We start from the raw sequence: 22,500 nt of genomic DNA, 5'->3' as shown, positions 1-22,500 counted from the left end.
TTTTCAATCCACGTGCAATTGCCATTTCAACCTGAGATTTTGTGTAAAATGATGACGATCCCTTGTGGAACAATGCACGAAAGCCCGTCGGATGCTAATAAACCAGCAAAATTACCAATAGCTTAATGATGCGAACACTGCATGCATCCTTCCAGTGTTCACCAAACACATATACTTCTTATCTGACCAACACGCAACCTTGAAGTTCCATCCAGTCTCACAAGAGCTGCTCCAGATTCGCTGCCAAAATACAAGTTGTCACCCTTATCTTTGCGTAGTATCGATTCCATTCTATCAGTAAAAAATCTGGCGTACATAACTTGAACTACGGTAGTGCTAGTCTCTATTGTGATTCTAAGGGCTTCTGATCAAGTTCCTGTGTTAACAGGTCCCTCATGAAAGATTAATGTGAAATTAATTTATAGAAAATTATAATCAGCCCACGTAATTGACAACGTTTCGCTCCCAAGAAGGTGAACTGGGAATGCGCTTTGGGACTCTCTTGGTACTGAAATCCGGATTCCTTTATCGTCATTCAAAATAAAAGCATAATATCTATAGCGACCATGAAACCTACTTGATGAGACTGCAGAGTTGTAGGTGTACTGTTAATCAAAGTCCAGTCTTGTCGTGGGAGTGTATTCAATATCAAATTCAACGGGCACGATTTTTTCTTCGATCACCAACTTTTCATCTGGAGCCGATTCTTGCTCCAATTGCATTGTGGGAACATTTAGGAGGTCTTCAATGGGTATTCCGACTTTTTCAGGCTCTGACTTCGGTACCTCCAGTCCCTTGGGATAACGATATTTTCTATTGACTTCTATGATTACTAATTCCTCTTCGAATTCGTCGTATTCTCCTTCTTCATCTTCGTCTTCACTTTCGTCTTCGTCATCGCTACCGGAAGTAGGTTCTGGTGCTACCGGTTTCACTTCCTGGTCCATCTTTTTCACTTCTGATTTCTCCTTCTCTATTTCCTTCACCACATTCTCAAGATCAAGGAGGAAAATATCGGGTTTGTCTTGTTTCGCGACTTCAGGTAGGATCTTGCTCTCGTTCGCTATTTCGTCTTGTTTTCTTTTGTCTTTGGCGTCATTTCCGGGATATTTCAAAAAAATTCTGATATTTGAATTACTGACATCTTGAGACTTTGTTCCTGGCGATTTGCCTTCTTCCATCCAATCGGGCATGTTAATTTGACGGTCTCTCTTAACAACCATAATCGGGTCTTTGTCGTCTGAGGACGTCGTAAAGCGTTCGACTACACTTCCGTTCTCGCCTCCTCCTGTCGTTTTAGTCACGACAGTGCTCTTGTATACCGAACTGTACTTGTCACCATCGTTATCTTGAGACTTTGTTCCTGGCGATTTGCCTTCTTCCATCCAATCGGGCATGTTAATTTGACGGTCTCTCTTAACAACCATAATCGGGTCTTTGTCGTCTGAGGACGTCGTAAAGCGTTCGACTACACTTCCTTTCTCGCCTCCTCCTGTCGTTTTAGTCACGACAGTGCTCTTGTATACCGAGCTGTACTTGTCACCATCGTTATCACCACCAGTCACGGTTTCTGGTTTGGAACTATCTTTGTTTGAACCTTTCTTTGTTGAAATAGTTGTTGTTACAACTTTTTTCACAATTTTTCGTCTTACGCGTCGTCCATTCTTGTCCACGAACTCCACGATTTCAGTTTCCTCGTCTTCATTGCTGTTTGATTTGTTTTGTGTCTTCTCTAACATGTCTCTCGTTAGATTTTTCGATGATTCATCGCCCGCCTTGGTCGTTTTTGTTGCAGCTGTTGTCACAGTTTTCATCGCCACTCGTTCACCCTTCTCGCCGTCTGCATTGGTGTCTTTGTTAACGCCTCCATTCGTAATCTCAGCGTCATCTTTGTCGGCATTTTCTTTGTTATGCTCCTTTCCCACTTCGTTATCGTTTTGATTCTGATGCGAAGGCTGCTCTTCCTTCTCTTTTACTGTATCCCCGTTTTCATTTATCGCATCGTCATGTTTCTCCTCAGGTTTGAGCAAAGCCCTTGTTTCTTCTGGTTCTTGTTTTGGTGAGCCAGAGCTGCCGTAAGACACCTTCACACGCGTCTTCTCCTCTGGTTCCCCGCGAAGACAGCAGGGACAGCAACATCTAAAGAAGGCTTGTAGATAAAAATAACAAAGCAAAATAAATGTTTAGGACATAAAAGTCAAATCATACTTGACATTATATACAAATCTGTAAAGTAATTTAAGCCTGAAATTTCCAATGTGTTAAGAGAATCAGAGAACACATTCAATGCGACCACAATAAACGTATACTGAATAATTATTTAAACGTTCGAGTGGAGATCATCATTTCCAAAGTCGACTTCAAGTTTCAACGGCTGTAAACGTACAGGAATTGATTGATTTTCCGGACAGATCTGTGAGGATGGCACAGTCGGTTAGTGCGCGACCTTAGTGCAAGAGGTCCTGAGTTCGACTCCCGGATCTCGCATCCTTGTTTCGACGTCTTGCCGTTCTGTGTAGCTTTAAATACCCGTAAAACGGAGCACTGACGGCGAGGGGGTAGTTAAATGAGCGCACCGTCGACCTCAGATTTGTCAGTTGAATTACTGTTACGAGATATCGACGTTAGTATGGTTGCTTTACTTTTACTTTTGCGAAGTTTTCACATTCGTGATTAAGATGCGACGGCCATAAACGTATGGTAACGGATGATGAAATTACGAATTCTCTGCTACTTCAAGGAAGGTTTACCGTTTTTGCAAGTAGATAACATCACAGTTTCCTTTCCAAGGTCCGGTTTTTCTTTATATGCTGGTTTTTCTTACTCTTTCTGCTGTGTAGCGAGAGAATATGTTTAACGATGGAGACATCAAACGTCTGCTTTCAAGGGTTTAAATTACAGCTTATATTCGCTTCCTTCTCAAATCCTACGTCGTATCAAGGATTAAGAGTGCTATTGAAGCAATCAAGGCACCTCTTGACCTCTCTGTAAATAGATGACTTCAAATTTGGTAATTACTACTTTTGACAGGGTTTTTAATCTTTCGGTTTTTAAAAATCTGTTTGAAAAACTTTGTCTCCCAACTCCATTTTAACTCGAACATTTTAACATCCAATGTTCTCGCTGTTAAGAAGGCCTCCAGTTCGCACTTGAAGAGGAAGCCGGCCAGATACATGATCTTGGAACGCCGGAAGACAATGCAAAACGGGACAATGCAAATTCGGAAACGGAACGGCCGTAACATGCAATTCCCAGTTTCCCAAATAACGGCCAACAGAACGGGTAAAGGGGAAATTGACAAAAATAAATTCCTTTTTCTTAATTCTCTCTGGTTTTCTTAGAAAACGTCATTGACTTTTCTCATCAATTGCCGAGTTTTATGGGTTTGTTATGCTCCACCTGTAGGCTTAAATGATATCACACTCTTTTCAACCCTTGTCAGTTCACATTTTGAAATTTATGCGGCCAAGAGAGCGATAGAGGCTCTTTACCGACGATAATCTTTTCGCTCCAATGATGCTTGTTGTGGAGTTTTTGCTTTTTTGAAATTGTCTCTGAGGTTACATCACGAGGAATAAATTGGCAACACTTCGGCAGCGATTAAAGAAATTTGCATTAAACTCATTCAAACAACAATTGATTGCAAACGAATATTTCGTTACTATCAGTCAGAATGGTCCAAGATAAATCATAAAAGTCCATAAAAGTCCACAAAAGTGATTGGCTTTGATTCATTATCATTAAAGCCGACTTTTATTGCGTGAAACTATCCTTTGCAAGGTGGCGAGCACGCGATGAGTTTCACGCTTGTGGAGTGATTTTACCAAAGGTTTTCGTGGGATTAAATATTTTATAAAATCATTTATCATTTATGTACCCCTCTGAAATCCCAAGAAGAGTGAAATTACTTCAAACTGCGTGATTTAAACAAATACTTATTTAACTGCGGATTAATTTCACGGCATGATTGAGAAAGAGAAGACACGCTACATGCACGCGGCTTTTGCGCCAACTGTGTGGCAGTCAAGTCAAGTGGCTACCCTTTGCTCAATTGCACAGTTCACGAGGAGATGTCTTTTAGAACACGACATACCTTTCATCTCGATTGCGTTTGCGTCAACTTTGGTTGCTTGATAATAAAGGCGACTGAGTGTCAGTGGAAGCGTGACTTGGTGTGTTGATAAAAAGGCGCGGTTTGCAACTATTAACATGAATATCTTAAAGTGATTATCACTTGAAAGCAGTGAAGCAACGAGACGCGACGAGACCGTTTAAATAGCCAACGCTTCGTGACTGCATTTATAGATTCTTATTTGAAGTAACATATAAAAACCGTATTATTAAAAGCAGGGTAGTTCTCTTGCGTTTGTGGATCGTGATCACAATCCCGGCAGACTTGCATAACTTTTGCGAGGTTCGGAAAGATAATTAAACTGACCGTGTCTATTCTTGAACGTCTGTAGAGTATTCTAATGTAAATTTATTGTTTACACTGCTCTTTTTCCCATTCACGCTGTCCATAACTCAACACCCTTTTATTGAGTACAGCACGCGTAAGAGATCTCAATCATCACACGTGTAGTCCAAAGGCTTAGTTTCTTTGACTTTTAGGACGCAAAATAGCAAGACTCTGGACGCTTCAGTATGTTATTCTTTTCGAAGCCTAAATAAAACTATGAATGTGGTGCTGCGTCGGTGGGGACGTGGCATACAAAAGTTTTGGTTTTATCAACGGAGTTGATAATGTAAATTGACCACCGTACAGATATTCTAAAAGCTGACGTTTCGAGCGTTAGCCCTTCGTCAGAGCGAAAGGTCAGCTTTTAGAATCTCTGTACGGTGGTCAATTTACATTATCAACTCCGTAAATAAAACTACATATTCCTTTTTTGTCAGGTATATCTCACACTTCGAAGTCTTTTGATGAGCTCAGTGTTAGTTAGAACCCTCAGCTTAAAACGCTATTTGATATGAAGGTTTTTTTTTCCTCTGCTCTCAATTATTTCGGAAGATGTTCTGAATCCACGGTTGCCCGTTTCGCCTTCTTGACTTTTTATTAGCTTTGTGGAATGCCGCGACTTTGAGATTATTTTAGAGTTCATTCTTTACAGCTATGCATTCGGAATCTACTATATGATAATGGTTATGCCAACAAGAGCAAATCCTGACAACTGAAAATCAGTCGCACTGAAAAGCACCAAAGGTTAGGCTTGCAAGATTTTCAATTGATATATGGACTGGAGGTTATGTTATGGTTGAGTACACTTACACAACTTCCCGAAAATAAAACTTGGATGATTTCAAGAAAATGAAACTAGGATCGACAACACTGAGATCCAGATAACGACATATAACCAATCACAGCACAATTTCGTGACATTACCTGTACAGGACACACTGAATTGTCGAGTTAAACTTTGATTGTCGCCCGTGCTTTTTGAGTTCTACATCGTTGCACAAAAGAGATTTTAACTCTGCCAGAGAGCAAGTTTATATATAATCTTTTCAAATTTCAAACAACTGTGCCTTTTTCATTATTTCTATCCTAAGATATTGATGAAAGGTAATGTACTCACCCAATGGAAATCCGACCTGAGAAGCGGCCTTTTTGGGGACAAAACGATTTATAGACATGTTTGGTTTGATAAAGGGCCGGTGGTAATGAATATGAATGTATTTGTTGTGAAAAATGCGTCCTTTTTTGAAAAAATATCCCAAAATAAGGTAGAAAATTCTAGTCAATACTTTAGTAGGGCGAAGCCACTTCATGAAATTTTGTGCGTTGTAATCTGGAAACATGTCTGTTTGATGATATACAACGACACACAAAGTTTCATTTTTCCTTATTTTTCAGTAAGTGAGTAAGTAAGAACTTTATTATTGTGTCAAAATTGCTAGCGTACAGTGTACATGCACTAATTGGGAACAACTAGTTTAACTACAATTAACTAACTAATAAATAACAAAAATATAAGATATAGGTACACGTGTATGTATTAAGAAATGTAGTATAAAACAGACACTTGTTAGTTGTTGCATAAAAGACAGTCTTAACAAGTATTGTCCAGCAGAGTTGTAAAATGAACCGTTTTGATGCTCTTTTTAAAAATGTCCACATCAAGCTCCACGAATTATACGTTGTTTTTTCTCAAATTAACATGACGTTGTACCATTTTTGTTTTAAAAGTTTATTACTTTTTGTAACTTACTGTTGATATTTCGCGAAATGATTGAGACCGTCATGATGCTGCGTGAAAAATTCTTGGACTTGCTCTCTCTCTCTCTCTCTGCTCTCTCTCTCTCTCTCTCTCTCTCTCTCTCTCTCTCTCTCTCTCTCTCTCTCTCTCTCTCTCTCTCTCTCTCTCTCTCTCTCTCTCTCTCTCTCTCGAAACTTGCACAAGAAAAGTTAGAAGATTCTAGTCAACATTTACCATCACTTGCAACTACCTGTCCATACGCGTGACAAAAACATGTTCTGCCGACCAATCAAAATTCAACGTTTTGACACTCAACTTCAAAGTTTACCCGCCCGCTTAGGAACGTTTTGGCGCCAGTTACGCAAATGATCGTAGGTGATTTATTTACCAGAGTTAACTGAACAGAGTGTAATGTGAAGTGCTAGATTTCAATCCCATATGAACCATGTGAGCGTTAGCCCTACAGATGGAATCTGTTTAAAATATAACTGCTACACGGCCAACGTTTGTATAAACGTAACCTTTCCTTGTACTTGTACATGTTCATTGCCGTGACTTTAACATCTTCACTTCCCACGGCCTGCTCCCGTCTGACCTTGTAGCTCAGTCGGTAGAGCGGCGGAGATCTAACCCGAAGGTCGTGGGTTCAATTCCTACCCTGGTCAGAGTTTTTCTCTGTCCTTGTGTGGGCCCATTTTCCATCCGTAGGGCTAACGCTCACATGGTTCATATGGGATTGAAATCTAGCACTTCACATTACACTCTATTCAGTTAACTCTGTTTAAAATATAAGTGCTACACGGCCAACGTTTGTATAAACGTAACCTTTCCTTGATTTATTTACCGTTTGACAAGACATGGCGTTTACAATAAATAAACTAGGTAGTAATTTCAAGCAAGGTGTTCAAAACCTCCAAAAGACAAAATGCCCGTAAGTGTTGCTGACTTTGCTTCCGGTGAAGTGTTTGCGGAGTGGTGCCAAAACGTTCCAAAGTGGGCGGGTAACCTTTGAAGTTTGATTGTCAAAACTTTGAATTTTGACTGCAATGGCTGGCAGAACATGTTTTTCTCAAGCGTGTGGACAGGTAGTTGCAAGCGACGGTAAAGAGTTAGAGGCAACCTTTTTAACTTGATTTAGATGTATCAAACTTTTCAACAGTTTATGACGGAAAAACCCTCAGTACAAGCGAACTCTCCCGGGTTATTTGTAAACAAAAAGGGGTGGAAATTGAGGAAAAAGTAAAACCGTCCAACTGAATAACGATTGATGTACCAAAACTGAAACCACATTGTTATGGCAATCGCAACCTCGTTATAAATTGTGATTGAAGAAATTCCTTCTCCGTAAAGCCAAATAACTGTGTCACTTATACCATAACTTGGCAATCGAGTACTCTTTCTCGAGAGATGATATGTTTGATTCCATAATTAGCGCCCCTCTTTTTTCAAATTAAGAGGATTCAGGAAAGGTGGAGTAGGGATGATTAATAGAAGATACGTGATTATACTGATTAAAATCGTGATGACTTCAAGATGGTTTTTATGAATGCCATTGCGTTAAGCGTGTAAGTTCCACTTGATAATTGTTTCTCTGTTTTTAGCGAGAAAGAAAAGTTGCACATTTTTTTGTTCAGGGAGGGAGCCCAGGGAGGGAGGGGAGAGGCTCTTAATCAGATGGAGCGCTTGTACCATGGAAGATTAAACTTTGTCGAAAGTGCCTCGTTTTGCAGAATAAAGTCTGCTACGAGCCTAGAAGGCCCATCAGGCCGGCGCTTATCTCCGGTTTCTGTAGCATGAAGCGACTAGGAGTATTTCTACTTCCCCCTGGATGGGATGCCAGTCCACTTTTGCAGAATAGAGCACTGCAATTTGATTATCATTTGGTTTTCAAAAACTAACATTTGATTTGATTTGCGTTAATTTGTTAACTTCATTTAAGATTCGTCATCAAGTGACTCTCTACACGTTCTTCTTTACTTTTAAAGTATTTTGAGCAGAATTCATAAATACGACAATGTATTTGCATCACACTGATAACTTAACCGCCCTGATTCCTAAAGAATACATTGACCCCTGTGAACCCATCACAGGTACTAATTAAAACTGAAAACACGTTCTTTCAAGCACTCAGTCACGGGATATTTCCATGATATTATAAGCAATTTCAAGCAAATTTTAACAGAGAAACGAGCTTACCCAAAGATAACTCCAAAGGATCTTTGGTGAAAGATTAAAAGAATTGGTCGGCAATTCGACTTTGGGCAAACAGTAACAGCTATCTCGTTCTTGTGATGACATCCCTTCACTTTGAATAACAATTGCCTTTGTCCTTAAGAGTGGTTTATGTCTTGTGATTTGTTCCTAAAAACTGTTCTGAAACTTATTGCTTTAGACGTGATTTCTGCTTTTTAGTAAGGCAATGAAATACGTCCGTTGGGTTGCAAATTACTCGTAGACGAACTCCCGCAAAATGGCTGAAGGAGTTTGAAACCTATACTCCCTACAAAGGTAAGAAACTACACGACTATTTGTTTATGTATTTTCTTGTATGAATGTAGGATTCAGTGTAGCTTGACGATAACTTTAAGAACAAGCAAGGCAAATTCCAGTTTCGAAGCCGGTTCGAACTCAATGTCTTCCATTTTTTTTTGAGACTTGGCACTTAAACACAGTCACGTTTTCTGTTTGAACGAACAAATGTGTTATTTGCTCTCCAAATTGTTCATGAAGAAGGAAACACTCCTTCTTAGTTTTTTTGAAGACCGGGAACCTGTCACTAAAAATGCTTTTGCATCAATGTTCTTCTCGTCCATGACAAATGTAGAGAAAGAGGACAAGAAAGCAGCAAGGGGAGCCATATTCTAGCCCAAAAATGGCACGAATGAACACGGCAAAGAAATTATATTGGCGAAAGACGAGTTAAGCGCGACCAAAAACATAAAATTGACGAAGGAACACCAAATCAGATAACTCCAGCTGTTAGTAAGACCCTGAAGCGGTTCAATGCAGGAACCGTTTGGATTTCTTGTCTGATTCGTCTGATTCCTAAAACCCATCAGACCACATTGATACAAATCTTGTTCCAGTAACTTCTCATTTTTTTGACTTTTGACAAATAATAATTGATTTGTTTTTTTATATTTATTTTTAGGTGATTTGTTTTTTTCCTTTGTTTCGTTATCGTGACTGATTGTCAGACAGTCCACCCTTATTCCTAATTGATATTGGTTCCCTCTGTCCTTTTGAATTTGCTAAACACAACATGATATTAGAAGTATTAGAGTGATTGACGATTTTTGCTCCTGACATCATGTGTGACAGTGCGTGTGATGTAACTCCATTCAAACTGTCGCCTCGATCGGCTTTGTATGATGAGCTAAAATCGATTAACAATTTAAATACCTCCATATGTGAGGTAATTATGGAAACCACAGTTGTCATTCATTAACACTTCAATTATCCTTTTCTTCTTTGCCGTAAAGTGAAAGAAGACCAAACACCACTGGACGGGAAATGGATAAACGAAGGAAAAGGCACCCTGTGTCTTTTCTCACGGAACAGCTTTGCATTATGCAAAATGGCGCGAAATCTTAATTATAGCACTGCGACCATGTCGGCAAGTCAACTGATTTGATCAGTTCATTCTGTGCGAACCTGTGCGGAATATTCTCTGCGGGCGACCTCTATTTTCGCTCCCTTGATCGTTATTGTTGCTTTTATTGCTTGTATTGCTTGAATGCAGTTTAAGGACGTTCGCGCTAATTGTTTGTGCGCAACGTTACTGCGCAGGTAACGCGACTGTAATATGTCACGCATTACTTCGAGCATTAGTGAAGTTCAGGTTTTAAAACCTTTGCAAAAACCGTGGACGATAAGTCTTGCACAGCGTTGGATCAGAGAAGATCGTGATCAGTCAAAATTGATTTAAAATATTTATGAAAGTCAAGTAGACTACTGCACGACTGATATTCGCGAGGTTTTATCAGTCGTGCACTAGTCTACTTGACTTTCATACAAATTTTTCAAGCATCAGTTAAAATACCATGGCGACAAAAACGCCGAGGAAAAAATTCCAGGCCGGCAAAAGAATGGCACATTTATTTCCGAATCGTCATGAAACTTCAAAGAGAAGTGAGCGGGAGGATGGAAAAGCTCTGGAAAAGGTAGCTGATCGAGTAGACTAGTGGCTGAAAGTTTGGAAATCTCTAAATTTAATGGGGCTGTTTCTTTTTAATGTTTTTATTACCCTACGAACTTAAGTTCAAAGTGAATGCATGTTTTTAAAGTTCTTTTCCTTTACTTTCGTGAAAATTGAGCAGTATTTTCGTCCTCGTCCGCTTGGATAGTGCGGACCTGGCTGCGTGGAAACAATCAGCGATTGAATTTCACAAAAAACACACTCCAGAGGATGAGCATGACGGCAATGGAGAGATATTATACAAAACACCAACCAAATGAAGATGACCTCTGCTTAAAACTTCGTTGCTATGCTCGAGAAAGGTTTTCTTTTTCGGTAAAAACCTTTCATCTCTTCAACGATCGATCCTCTCTTGGGTTCCAGTCCTTGCCCGACAGGTCACGCAAAAGCGTGACAAACGAACTTTTCCAAGAGCTTTGCAAAATCACGTCGATTTTACTCGTTCAGATCATCGGTGACCCCTATTTTTTTAATCATGAATCACTTACTTTACTTACTGTCTACAAAATATGATGAAATGAAAAAATTCTCACCGTAAGAAGTTATCTTTTTTTAACATTTTCTTTCCTCGTGCCATCGAATTCCAGTAGTGGTTGCAACGGATAGAGCTTACGAAAACGCTCGTCGAGGATGAACTCTACTGTTTACCACATCCCTAGCGGCATAAAATTATCGAAAAATCTCACTCCTAAAAACCTATGCACGGAAACTTTCACTCCAACAGTTTATTTTTATGATTTTCGATGGATGAGCAGATGAGCCTACATCTCGTTATTATGACCGATTTCTCGAAATTAAGGCATTTTTCCACTGCCATTTTCTCCGAAACAAAGTCGGTGACCCCAATTTTTTTTTTCATTTTTGGAGTAAGTACTTTATGACCTAACTCTAGGCGAGAAATGAAGAAAATCTCACCGTAGGAAGATTTTGGCGCGAACGTCCTTAATTGCCATCATAGTGTTCAAACCAATGCAATAGATGACGAAGCACGTAATATAACAAAGTATTAGATAAGATTAGAAATTTGAACACTCTCCTCGGGTAGATTTATTGTGCCTTGAATCTTCACGCATGCAAAGATTTGGCCAAAAATTAAACCTCGGAGTTTACTCAAAAACCTTACCAAAGTTGAAGGCATCAACGGTGAGTCATTCGCATCACCAAGGGAAGAACCAATTAACTGTTCGTTAACATATTTAATCGTAATGATTTAATTATCGATTGAAGGTCTGTTTTATTATTTTCTTCAGGCCTGTAAAGGTGTTCTGTACTGGCTGCAAACGTGAAGAAATTCGACCAGAAACAAAAGGAAATCGTTTACAAGTGGATAGAACGCAAACTCACTGATCTAGCCTACATAAATTTGACAAAAAGCGTTTTAGAGGTTTGGAGAAAACGCATTCGAGTGAGACCAAATAAACACAAAACAGCACGAATAACTTTAGTTAAGTCATTTGTATTGCGGCAATTCTGGAGTTATGGAGTATAGCTACCGAGGTGGATTGGGAGTTACGAAGAAAACAGTGGTAACGTCAGAAACAAGTTTAACAAATTTTGAAAAGGGGTCTAAACAAAACCAAAGCCTGGTTGAAATGGCAGCCAAACACCCATCTGTATTCCTGAGAAATGATGTCAATTTGCGTAATGTCAAATTGTATGCAGTTTCAAAGATGTCTTCAGAGTCGTTTTCTATCTCAAGTTGGAACGACCATTGTAGCACGGTATACGAGCTCTCAGTGTCGTCGAAGATAATCGGTAGAGGGAACAAGAACCGAAGGTTTATCGAACATTTCACGAAATCTGCCGGTGCCCGAGTTAAACAGCAGTTCGTGATTGTCATGAAGGAAAAGCCTCAATTTGAAAAACCACAGCAAAAGCAAGAGATAGAATCCTCTAAGAAAAAGCTTAATGATGTGGACATTCTCCACATTGCCGAATTGTTGAAATATCCGAGCGATTATGCACCAAAAAGGAAAGTATCCAAAGCAAACGAAAAAGAGGAGAAAGTCCAGAAGGAAAAAAACAAACTCAACAAAACGGAAGTAATTGCGTCCGTAGATGAAGATGAAGATGAAGATGATACTGATGAAGAATACGACGAGTTTGAAGAAGAGATCGTTATAGTGGATATACGTAGAAAACCAATTTGGCGAAAAGGATTGGAAATTCCAAAACTACCACCAGAAAAAGTCGGAAAACCGATAGAAGACCTCTTACAGATTTCGACACTAAACACGATGCAAGAATCCTGTTCCGATACGTTATTGGTTGATGAGAAAATTGATTACGTTGAAAGTCCTCCAGCTGCATTTGCAGAATTCTCGGACTTTCGTTTCTGGGAAAACTTTTAAATATTTTAATCCAAAAGCTAAAATCAGTTTGATAAACTCAGCTGTAGGAGGGGAAATCAACTGAGAGTTTCACGTAGCCTTCCTTTTCTGAGGCAAAGTGGTACACAAGGCCTGGCAATCAAGATTCGTTTCATGGAAATTATTTAATATTTTACATCGGTTTATCAAGCTTTAAGTTGCTGGCGGGGCCATCACAGCCGTTACTTCCTTCGTAGATCACGGCACAACTCTGGGAACTTTGTGCCCAACTTTTTGCAAACAGCATGGGTAATAAAACCTACCACAGAACAGAGGTTTCAATAACTTTTTCCATAAGCGGCTGGCGATGGTGGACTAGGCGGTGCCAGGAACCCATGAGTATAGGAGCCTCCCTATGCACTATATCTTTGAGTTGGCCAACTGGAAAACAGGGACTGCACTCTGGACTGGACTTTGGACTGGACTCTCGACTGGACCCTGGACTGGACCTTATTAAACGAAGCTAATATTTAACCAATAATATACCGATTAACCGCTTCTCTTTAATTATTAACCAGCGAGAATGAGAATGAGAATGGATGTTTTTTTTCAAAGGGAACGTAAACGAAAAATCGAACAATGCTGCCCAGTAACTTTCAATCAAGTCAAGCTACTATTACGTGAATACTGTGGCGACGATATATCTCATGCGTGCGCTGTCTAAAGAATATAAGGAATGTAGTCCAATTCAATATATTCGATAAGTTAAGCGCGATCGCTTTCATGAACTAAAACTATGCAGCAGGGAGGGAGCCACAACGCCTTAAAATTATCTTGCTTTGAAATATCTTATCAGGAATATCTTTTCGTTTCGGAATAAGTAGCCTTTGTTAGGCAATCCTTTAGCCTTTATTAGACAATCGTCCTTTTTCGTACGCTACTTTATTCCCATTCCATACAATGCACAAATTAACTGCACAAGAATGTATAGTTCCTTCGTCACTTTCTTTTCTTTTTCGAATATTTTTGCAGTTACGTCTTTCACAAATTACCATCGGTACTGGAGTACAAGCTAACATACGCCGAAAAAAACGAACTGTCATCAACCTTTTTAGTGTTATCGGTACAGTACATATGCCGAAAAAAACGAACTGTCATCAACCTTTTTAGTGTTATCGGTACAATTACATCAGCGTGGTTTCGTGTGAAATGAACATTTGTGCGATAAGAACTGGAAGGTGATAAAAATGTTCACTATAGGGGTGGTCCGCTACATTCCTAAAATAGCACACGCACGAGATAGGATCGCGTGACGACATTACATTGTCACCTGATGACTTCAAACTTTCACAGCGTTCACGCAATCATAGCAAAGCGTATAAGTGGCGGGGTTTGTAACGTTAATTTACCGCTGTAAACAACTGAAGTGCTTACTTTGCAGTTTCCTCGCTGGTTCAATTGTAGAAATAGTGCGCAAAGAGATTGCGCTTAACATATCGAATATATTGAATTGGACTACATTCCTAACATTCTTTAGACAGCGCACGGATGAGATATATCGTCGTCACATTCACGTAATGGTAACTTGACTTGATTTAAATTTTCTGGGCAGCATCGTTCGATTTTTCGTTTATGTTCCCTTTGAAAAAAACATCCATTCTCATTCTCGCTGGTTAATAATTAAATAGAAGCGGTTAATCGTTATATGATTGGTTAAATATTAACTTCGTTTAATAAAGTCCAGTCCAGGGTCCAGTCCAGAGTCCAGTCCAGAGTCCAGTCCATGTTTTCCAGTTGGCCCTTTGAGTTTAGTCAACCTTTCCGCGTATCTTTCTATATTTAGAACCAACCCTTCAGCAGGAGACTCACATTTACATCAATTTGCACAATTTGCATACATTGTTTGTGGTATTTTGGTCTTTCTGATTAGCAATTCTAAACAGTACGTACAGAGCCGAGGAACTTGTGGCATTCTAAAAATAGAAAGAGGCACGCAAAGGTTGACTGATAGGACATGCATGTATGGGAGAGGCAAGCTGCTACTCATTAACTCCTGGCGGTGTTGATCGCAGCTCGAACCCAAACACAAGAGCCTGGTCTAAAGCTAAACAAATGGATAAAAGAGGCCGTGCAGGCGGCTGTAGACGGCCAGTAACCACCTTTTACAGAAACCTCAGCCACAGAGTTTTGAAAAATGCAATCTCTAAGAATAACGTTTAAAGCAATGATTAATTTCATTTTCCTCCCCGATTGCGCTATTTTGAGGTTGAGTATTTTTAACACTTAGACAACAATACCATGCAATAGCAATGGACTGTTAACCACATCAATGAGTTTCCGCGCACTTCGTTCCATTTGTGTTGTTTAACTGATTTCCAACCTTAAACTGCTGTGTTGAATCTTTTTTGCTTTTGTTCTGTATAGATGGTTTTCAATTACTTGATGAGAGAGCCATACTGGTGTACAAAACAATAGCAAATTATGGCTCATGTTTTGCATTATACATTAATAGAGTCAAATTCCCAAAATACTTTTTCCCCATTGTTCTGTGTGCCAACATGGCCACTGTGACGTCAGGAGAAAACCATCTATGGTCGTCAGCTGCTTTTGATTTCCAAATGGCTTTGTGTGTAGGAAAACCAGATGCCTGCGATGGATGCAGTATGGAACTATCAGCTATAGCTTGGTAGATTTAGTTCCAACGGATGTCGTGGAACACAAACTGGACGATAGACGCAACTACACATGCTCTTCTTGTAACCAGTCAGTATAAAATGCAGACTGCAGACAGGGTCTAAAATGCAGACTATGGTGCAAAATAGGCCTCTTTTCCAGGCCTAGGCCTAGGCGTCAGTCTGCATTTTAGACCCAGTCTGCAGTCTGCACTTTATACTGACCGTTCCTATAATTACTGTCATCAACGTAATGGTTTTATATAACATTCACAAAGATAAAGTTACTCTGCAAGTATACTGTGCTTAGAAAAGTTTTTCATTAGTTTAATAAACCCGCAACGCTTTTGGAAAGTAACCTTCTACAACTAAAAATAAACCGCAAAAATTGTCCCTCTCTCTGGCACCACTACCGCAAGTGGTAGTGGAGAGCAATTCGTTCATCAGTTGTGGAAAAAAAAACATTCTTATAATTAATAAAGCTCCTCCAATAAGTTTGTTTTATACACAGGAAAAAATAACAGATTCCCATTTTTGGATATTTTAGGGTATTTAAAGAATACCAATAAAAATCCCAAATTTGGCAAAGTGAGACAAGTCCCAACCAGGGAATTCCCAACCAAGTTCCCTGACTGGGACTTGTCTCACTCTTCCAAATTTGGAATTTTTGTTGGTATTCTTTAAATGCCCTAAAATAGCCAAAAATGGGAATCTGTTATTTTTTCCAGTGATATACATCCAGGAAAAGTTTCATGCTCTTGACCAAGGTTTTTCACTTTCTCTTTGTTTTTCGTAAGCTTGCATCGCGCGCTTTGGTGGGACAAGAGAGTCACTGATGCCTGTTTTTCTTTTTTTTCTCCTTTGCGGTTCCCAGCTGTCCTCATCTTTGTCTGGCTCATAATTCGTCGCTGTATTTGTAAGGTTTGGGGCTATGCCAAGCTCAGCGTGGGGTACATTTATTAAGCCATGGAAAAACTTGCACTTGTCTCCTAATCTGCAGCGACCTTTCTGAAACTTGAAACACACTTGTTTGCTGCGAGGATCTTCTGTTTTGCTCTCTGAAAGATGTACGTGTTTCTCAAGAACGGAAAGTCTCTGTTTCTCTGCAGCAAGATATGGGTTAAAGAAAACGGACGACGTTTGGCATGCTCGCGGGTTTAAATCCTTTGTGCTCAATGTTGAAATTTCGGCGAGATCTATTGTTGGCAAAGGAAGTGGTATTTGATTGTTCTGGGGTTCCTCTGGCTTACTATCAACATATTTACAATTACCAGCATCTCCTCTTTCATCGGCTACATTATTGTCATCTTGATCAGATTCAGAAGAACTACTGGAGTCACTGCCGTAATCTGGAACAAGACCAAGAAGAGACATATCATCAACGAACAGCTTCGTCCGCCATGTTGGATCAAGAGTAAGGTCAATTCTTCTCCATTGTAGGGTAGGCTTTGGATGCGATTTGTTTCCTGAATGCTGTACGTAAAAAAAATATAAAGGGTGTTTAATTTGAAAAAAAAAAACAACCTTTTAAGGCTCTATAAAAGGAAATGAAAAAAACGCTACACTAAAGAATAACATCCAACTTTAATGGCGTTTGCTATGAAAACGTTTCATTTCAACCCTACTCCAGAAAGGCTAAATTTTTACCGTGACCCACTCCTTCTGTAGCCTCTGAAACCACCTATCCACGAAGGATGCTCGGGATGGATGAAACCTTGGACAGCTTTCTTTCTTGGTGCAATGTTAACGGTTTACGCTTAAGCGACAAGGTTAGTATGAAACGATGAAAATAATTTTTCTTTGTATCTTTCCTTGGTCCTGTCTCCAAGGAGTTTTTTAGCTTAGCTTTATATACAGTATGGGACCCAGTTCTAGGCCACAAAAAACGTAAACTTGTATTTCTTACCTTGGAATAGCCGTAAGGACTTGAAATTTCAAAGACAACTAGCTTCAGCATTGAGTTTACACACACATGTAAAGCTATCGACTGCTCAACGCTGTTTTCTCCCGAGTAATAACATGGAGGCTTCGTTCGTGGGCCCAGTTATCGGCCAGCGAGCCCAGTTCTCGGCCACAAAAGAGTGCGCTCGATTCCTCGGAATAAACAACGTTTTATCACCAATTTTTGTTGTTAAGTCACTAATAAGGCTTGTGTTTGATATTTCGACCACAAAGTACCCTTAACGAGCTTTGTTTCACGTTAGAAAAGGACGTTTTTGGCACACCTAGTTTTTCTCGTAAATACACTGGCAAGCGAGGCTAAAAAAGAGTTGGGTATTTCAAAACGGGGTCCGGTAAGTCACAACTCATAATTTTAATTTATAGCTACTGTCGGAACATGCCACCCCATTACAGCTTTACTTTTACAAATGATTTGACAAGAAAACTCCATACAAAACTATGAGCACTACGGCTAGCAGGGTGGCCGAGAATAGGCAAATATGCAGAAGTACTAAGGAAATATTGAGGGGTGAATTTAGGTAAAAGAATAAAATAGGCCAGGAAAAGTTTATATTTAACAGAAAGCTTTATCACTCTACGTTCATTACGCCAAGAATTGCCTCATTTGGGCCTCCTATACGGATAAAATACAAACTTGAATTAGACCATGTAATTCGAATGCAAGTCAGTTCGATCGAAAGTTGTTTCGATCGAAGGTCGTTTCGATCGACAAAAGTCAGTTCGATCGAAGACTGTAACTATTGCTTAAGTGTATTGAACTTACTATTTATCAAATCTGTTTAAAAATATTTCCTGATACAGTTAACTTCGGAGCTGTTCAAAACACATTCTTGAAGCAGGTCTTCAAGGAACGCCGACAACAAAGGAAATCAATTGAACACCGCCTTTCCGCATCGCTCATATTACTTCGCGCAATCATTACACAACAATAGAACTTTTATTATTATCTATACGCGTGCAAAACTGTAGTTTTTATAAACATTTACTCTTCGATCGAACTGACTCTTGTCTTCTATCGAACTGACTTTTGGTTTCGATCGAAACGAACGTCGATCGAAACGACCTTCGATCGAACTGACTTGCTACCTGTAATTCGAGTAGCCGTAAACAAACACGTTTTCGTGGAAATCAAATTCACCTACCTTCGTGTCACCTCGATTTGCTCACAGTATATAGTAGCTGTAAACTCAAAATTCGGCAGGACGAAAGACAAGGAATAAAGCTACCTTTGGAAGCAATGGCATTTTATTCAGATTCATTTGCGGCGCTAAAAATAAACGTTGAACAAAAAGTGGCCGAGAACTGGACCCGGCCGAGAACTGGGCCCCTTACTGTATTAATGACAGGAATGAGACCTGCATGCTCAGTAGCGGATCTAGGAATATTTTTTAAGGGGGGTGAATTGAAATAATCGAAGCATATACTCTAAAAAAAGTCCAGATAGTTTCGACTGCCATTTTGACTTTGTTTATGTTGTGTATATGTAATCACATAGTAGTAGTAGTAGTACTTTATTTATCCACATTTCACGGATGGGTAATTGTGAAGAAGAGCTCCCCAAAAAACCTGTCGGCCGACTGTCGGTCAACTGTCGGCCGACAGTCGGCCGACTGTTGCCCAACTGTCGGCTGACTGTTGGCCAACTGTTGGCCGACAGTCGGCCAACTGTTGGCCGACAGTCGGCCGACAGTTGGGCAACTGTCGGCCGACAGTTTGTGTTATGTTTGAGACCAAAGTGTCGGCCGACTGTCGGCCGACTGTTGGCAACCTGTCGGTAACGTGTCGGTAACGTGTCGGTAACCTGTCGGCGGGGCATTTACTTGTCTATTGCTTCTAAACTACGCAAAAAGAGTTAAAGGCAGTTCATAACGATACCTTGAGCAGCACTTATACTACTAATATGGTCTTTGTCCACTGTTTTAGTGTTGGCTAGCGTTACTTGCCCACATTGTTGCCTATTCATTTATCCGCCATTTTGGAATTTTTTTCTAGTTCCCAATCCCCGAAATGCTCTTCCTCCGAAACCCTTTTAATGAAGTCTTTAATTATTTGTCTACAATTGGCCTTCCTGTCGAGTTATAAGGACCAGAAATTCGAGTTATCGGGGTAAACTTTGGTCAAGGGAAGCGAAAACCTGTTCGAGTTAGCGGGGTTTTCGAGTTATAGGGGTTCGAGTTAGCGGGGATCTACTGTATTTGATCTGTTGGTCATTCACTTTTGCAAAGTTGGTGGCTCCTAAAAGAGCCGTTTTTTTTTCCGAGCAGGATGTTATCCCTACTCGTAGAAGCGCGGACCAAACTTCAGCGGGAGTAGCCGGCTTTCCCTCCGCATGGCAGCCATCGTTGGTTGATAACGTCGCAAACGTTTGCGACACACCAGTTCTAGCTGTTGCACTGAACCAGAGTGGTCGCGTGTGACTAGCTCGTGCTCCCTGGCATCGACGATCTTAAGCTCAGCGATCGCTACGAAATCCCTGATTGTGCTGCGGGGGCATCTGGCTAGCCGAAAGGCATTGGCCATACTGCAGTGCTCTTCTATCTGAGTGATTTTCAGAGTAACAGAAATATGTTATTATTTTCTATAAAGGTTAAAGTTAGCCTTCAAGGATCATGCCATCGCTATGGTATGATAGCTGTGGACAACATAAAGAAAGGAGAATGTCTGTTTGAAATTCCTCGCTCACTTCTCCTAAAACCAGAATCTTCATCTATCTCTGGTATCCTTGAAAATTTAACATACAAGAGCAGGATTGCATTGAATAGAAGGTATAGTCAAGTGTTCATTTTTGTTTCATGTTATTCTCAAACTTCAAACTACGGGTAAATGAGGATAAGGTTGCTATTGATTCTAACAGCTGTGCCCCTGGAGTTGACAAGTTCAACACTATGAAGTATCATAGGGTAGCACGATTTATTCAGCTAACTGGCAGCTACATACATTACTGGTGGTAAAAACTAAAAGAAAGAGCATGGTTTACAAACAAAGAAACCTTGAAAAAAGTAAATGCAAAAAAAGGGAAATTAAAGAAAACAAAATTAGAGATTACAAAAATGACCTACATTTGATCTTGACTACTGGTGATAAACAAGAAACTCCTAAACTTTGAATGCAAACTTTAGAGAAAGCTGGTATGTGCTTTGCTTAGGTTAAAGAAATAGAGGATATTACATGGCCTCGCGGGGATACGAATTTTATCTTTGAGTGCTGCGAGTGAGAGATACTTTCAGCATGAGAAGATAAAATTCATATCCCCAAGCGGCCGTGTAATGTTCTGTTTATTATAAAGTCTATAGATATTGATGAAATGTCTAGATTTAAAACAACTTGTTTTATTCAGTTTCGAAATGATGAGAAAGTGGTCACCAACCGCTAAAACACGCATGTTGTGTAACATGAAACAAGATATGAAAGTTATTAAAAACAAATCATGATAATGTAAAATTTTGCAACAAAAATGTTAATGTAGTAGAGAAGAATAATCTTATATTAAAGCACAAAAGTATCTTACAATGAAGAGAAAGCTCGCGTTTTATTGGCTAAACGTGTTGGTTACCATGACAACACCTATATCCTCACATGTGAAAGATAAAAATGATATGTTCACTGCGTGCGGTGAAGATATGATTTTTTAGTAAAAGGAGAAATCCTGGCATTTCATCAATATCTATATAATAAATAGAGGATATTACATACGAAATTTCGCATCGAGTGTTGAAAAGTATTTCAGGAGTGAGCAAAGCGAAGGAGTGAAATTTTCTTGAACATGAGAAGAGAAATTTTGTATCTCCAAGCGGCCATGTAATATTCTTTTTATTATGTAAACAGCAATGAAATACTAGATCATTTCACTTTAATATAGAAAGGGGCAATTTTTATATGTAACCATAGCCACAGTGATCTTTTCACATGTAAATTAAGATAACATGTTATATTCATATGTAAAGATATCATGTTTTCATAAGAAAGCTCACATATGTGGTATTTCATTGGTGTTTATATAATAAATATGGGTTATTGACCAAGTGTGAGATCAAGATTGCTGGATATTGGCCAAGTTCATTTTTTGGGTACTTATGGACCGAAACAAAGTCAAGGTCCGTAAACACGCAAAAATAGAACAAGGCCAATATCCAGTCATCTTGACTGAACAAGCTTGGTCAATAAAGGATGTATTATACGGGAAAACACCCAAAAAATTATCTGCTCTGAGCGGGAAGTATAGAAGCTCCATCTTGCCCGCTCAGGTAGCCAATCACAGCATGCAATTTGTTCATCTTGACCGCTCACTGAGCTAGTCATATAATAAGGCTTAATATTACAACACTGATCTTATGTGGTTTCTAATATGTAAATGAATAGTATGGGACATTAAAGAACCCACTCGCTATTTGGTAAGAGTATGGGACATAGTCCCCGATGTTGTGGTCTGAACTATCTGGATGGGGGCATCTTTCACTTCCTAATATACTTGTAAACTGCATAACAAGCAGTCTGGCTAAAGTCCCCCACAAAGCATTTTAAATTAGTCCTGAAAAGCCCCAAGGGGATTGACTGATAAATTCACTTCACTTCACTTTGAGTGTAAAGAGATAAGACTGATAATGGAAAAGACTTAATGAGGTATCAAAATAATGCTTGGGGAATCCTTTCATCACCATAAATCGATGAAACAATGCAGGGTTTCAATATAAAGAAAAAATTCTTTGTTCCAAAGGACATGACACTCAATCTATTTTTTTACTTATTCCTCTGTTTGTCAGTCAGTTTTAAAACAATCACTTTATTCAGATCTGGATGGACTCCTCTCCTGCTTGCACTGATGTATGAATACACCAATCCAACATCTCACTGGAAGCCATATCTAAACCTCATGCCAGATGTTACTGTTCTGGATCAGCCCTATTTCTGGGGAGAAGATGAACTGTGGAAAGAGCTTAAGGGAATTGAGATATTGAAGGATGTGGAACGTGATATACAACTTATAGAAGAAGAGTACAAATGTATTGCATTGCCGTTTATAAAAAAACACCCAAACTATTTCAGGTAAAGTCTTTTATTGTGTGTTTTCTGGCCATCATGGCTTCTGAACATGATCTGGAGTGTTATCTCATATTTTGCTGGCTTGTGGTAGATTTCTGACAACCAAGTAATAATACGATACA

General features: G+C 39.5%; 4 protein-coding genes across 8 annotated transcripts in view; 2 read left to right on the top strand and 2 right to left on the bottom strand.

Moving 5' to 3' along the window:
• Positions 1-4,226, bottom strand: part of LOC137974771 (protein starmaker-like) — a 4,327-nt gene extending 101 nt beyond the window's left edge. Inside the window, exons 1-2 of one of the 2 annotated variants that reach the window (XM_068821745.1) lie at positions 4,094-4,226; positions 1-2,149 (exon numbers count right to left, since the gene is read on the bottom strand). The exon at positions 1-2,149 is cut by the window's left edge and continues 101 nt beyond it. In XM_068821745.1, coding sequence (XP_068677846.1) covers positions 609-2,149; positions 4,094-4,211 — 1,659 coding nt within the window. In that variant the 5' untranslated portion in view covers positions 4,212-4,226 and the 3' untranslated portion in view covers positions 1-608. Of the gene's footprint in view, positions 2,150-2,750; positions 2,909-4,093 lie in introns of those variants that run through there. The other variant, XM_068821746.1, reaches the window with a different exon arrangement.
• A 4,117-nt stretch (positions 4,227-8,343) lies between these two features.
• Positions 8,344-13,297, top strand: LOC137977584 (DNA ligase 1-like). 2 transcript variants are annotated; one of them, XM_068824851.1, is made up of 2 exons: positions 8,344-8,705; positions 11,646-13,297. In XM_068824851.1, exon 2 carries the CDS (start codon positions 11,874-11,876, stop codon positions 12,744-12,746), a length of 873 nt encoding a protein of 290 aa, XP_068680952.1. In that variant the 5' UTR covers positions 8,344-8,705; positions 11,646-11,873; the 3' UTR covers positions 12,747-13,297. The 2 variants fall into 2 exon arrangements, with proteins under 2 accessions (XP_068680952.1, XP_068680953.1); XM_068824852.1 differs by lacking the exon at positions 8,344-8,705 and adding an exon at positions 10,034-10,360.
• A 2,377-nt stretch (positions 13,298-15,674) lies between these two features.
• LOC137977585 (uncharacterized) lies at positions 15,675-17,448 on the bottom strand. Its single transcript, XM_068824853.1, has 2 exons — positions 17,283-17,448; positions 15,675-16,849 (listed from the first exon to the last, which is right to left on the bottom strand). The coding sequence occupies exons 1-2, from the start codon at positions 17,331-17,333 to the stop codon at positions 16,127-16,129; spliced, it is 774 nt and encodes a 257-aa protein (XP_068680954.1). The 5' UTR covers positions 17,334-17,448; the 3' UTR covers positions 15,675-16,126.
• LOC137977583 (N-lysine methyltransferase setd6-like) overlaps positions 16,660-22,500 on the top strand; it is a 24,649-nt gene continuing 18,808 nt past the window's right edge. Inside the window, exons 1-4 of one of the 3 annotated variants that reach the window (XM_068824848.1) lie at positions 16,660-16,790; positions 17,045-17,145; positions 19,925-20,103; positions 22,127-22,381. In XM_068824848.1, the coding sequence (XP_068680949.1) occupies positions 17,071-17,145; positions 19,925-20,103; positions 22,127-22,381 (509 nt within the window). In that variant the 5' untranslated portion in view covers positions 16,660-16,790; positions 17,045-17,070. Of the gene's footprint in view, positions 16,791-16,873; positions 17,146-19,924; positions 20,104-22,098; positions 22,382-22,500 lie in introns of those variants that run through there. The other 2 variants (XM_068824849.1, XM_068824850.1) reach the window with 2 other exon arrangements.

This window comes from Montipora foliosa, chromosome 11 (genome assembly GCF_036669935.1).
Source record: "Montipora foliosa isolate CH-2021 chromosome 11, ASM3666993v2, whole genome shotgun sequence".
Taxonomy (NCBI): domain Eukaryota; kingdom Metazoa; phylum Cnidaria; class Anthozoa; order Scleractinia; family Acroporidae; genus Montipora; species Montipora foliosa.
The sequence above is the reverse complement of the archived record's forward strand: the minus strand, read 5'-3'. Positions and strand labels throughout refer to the sequence as shown.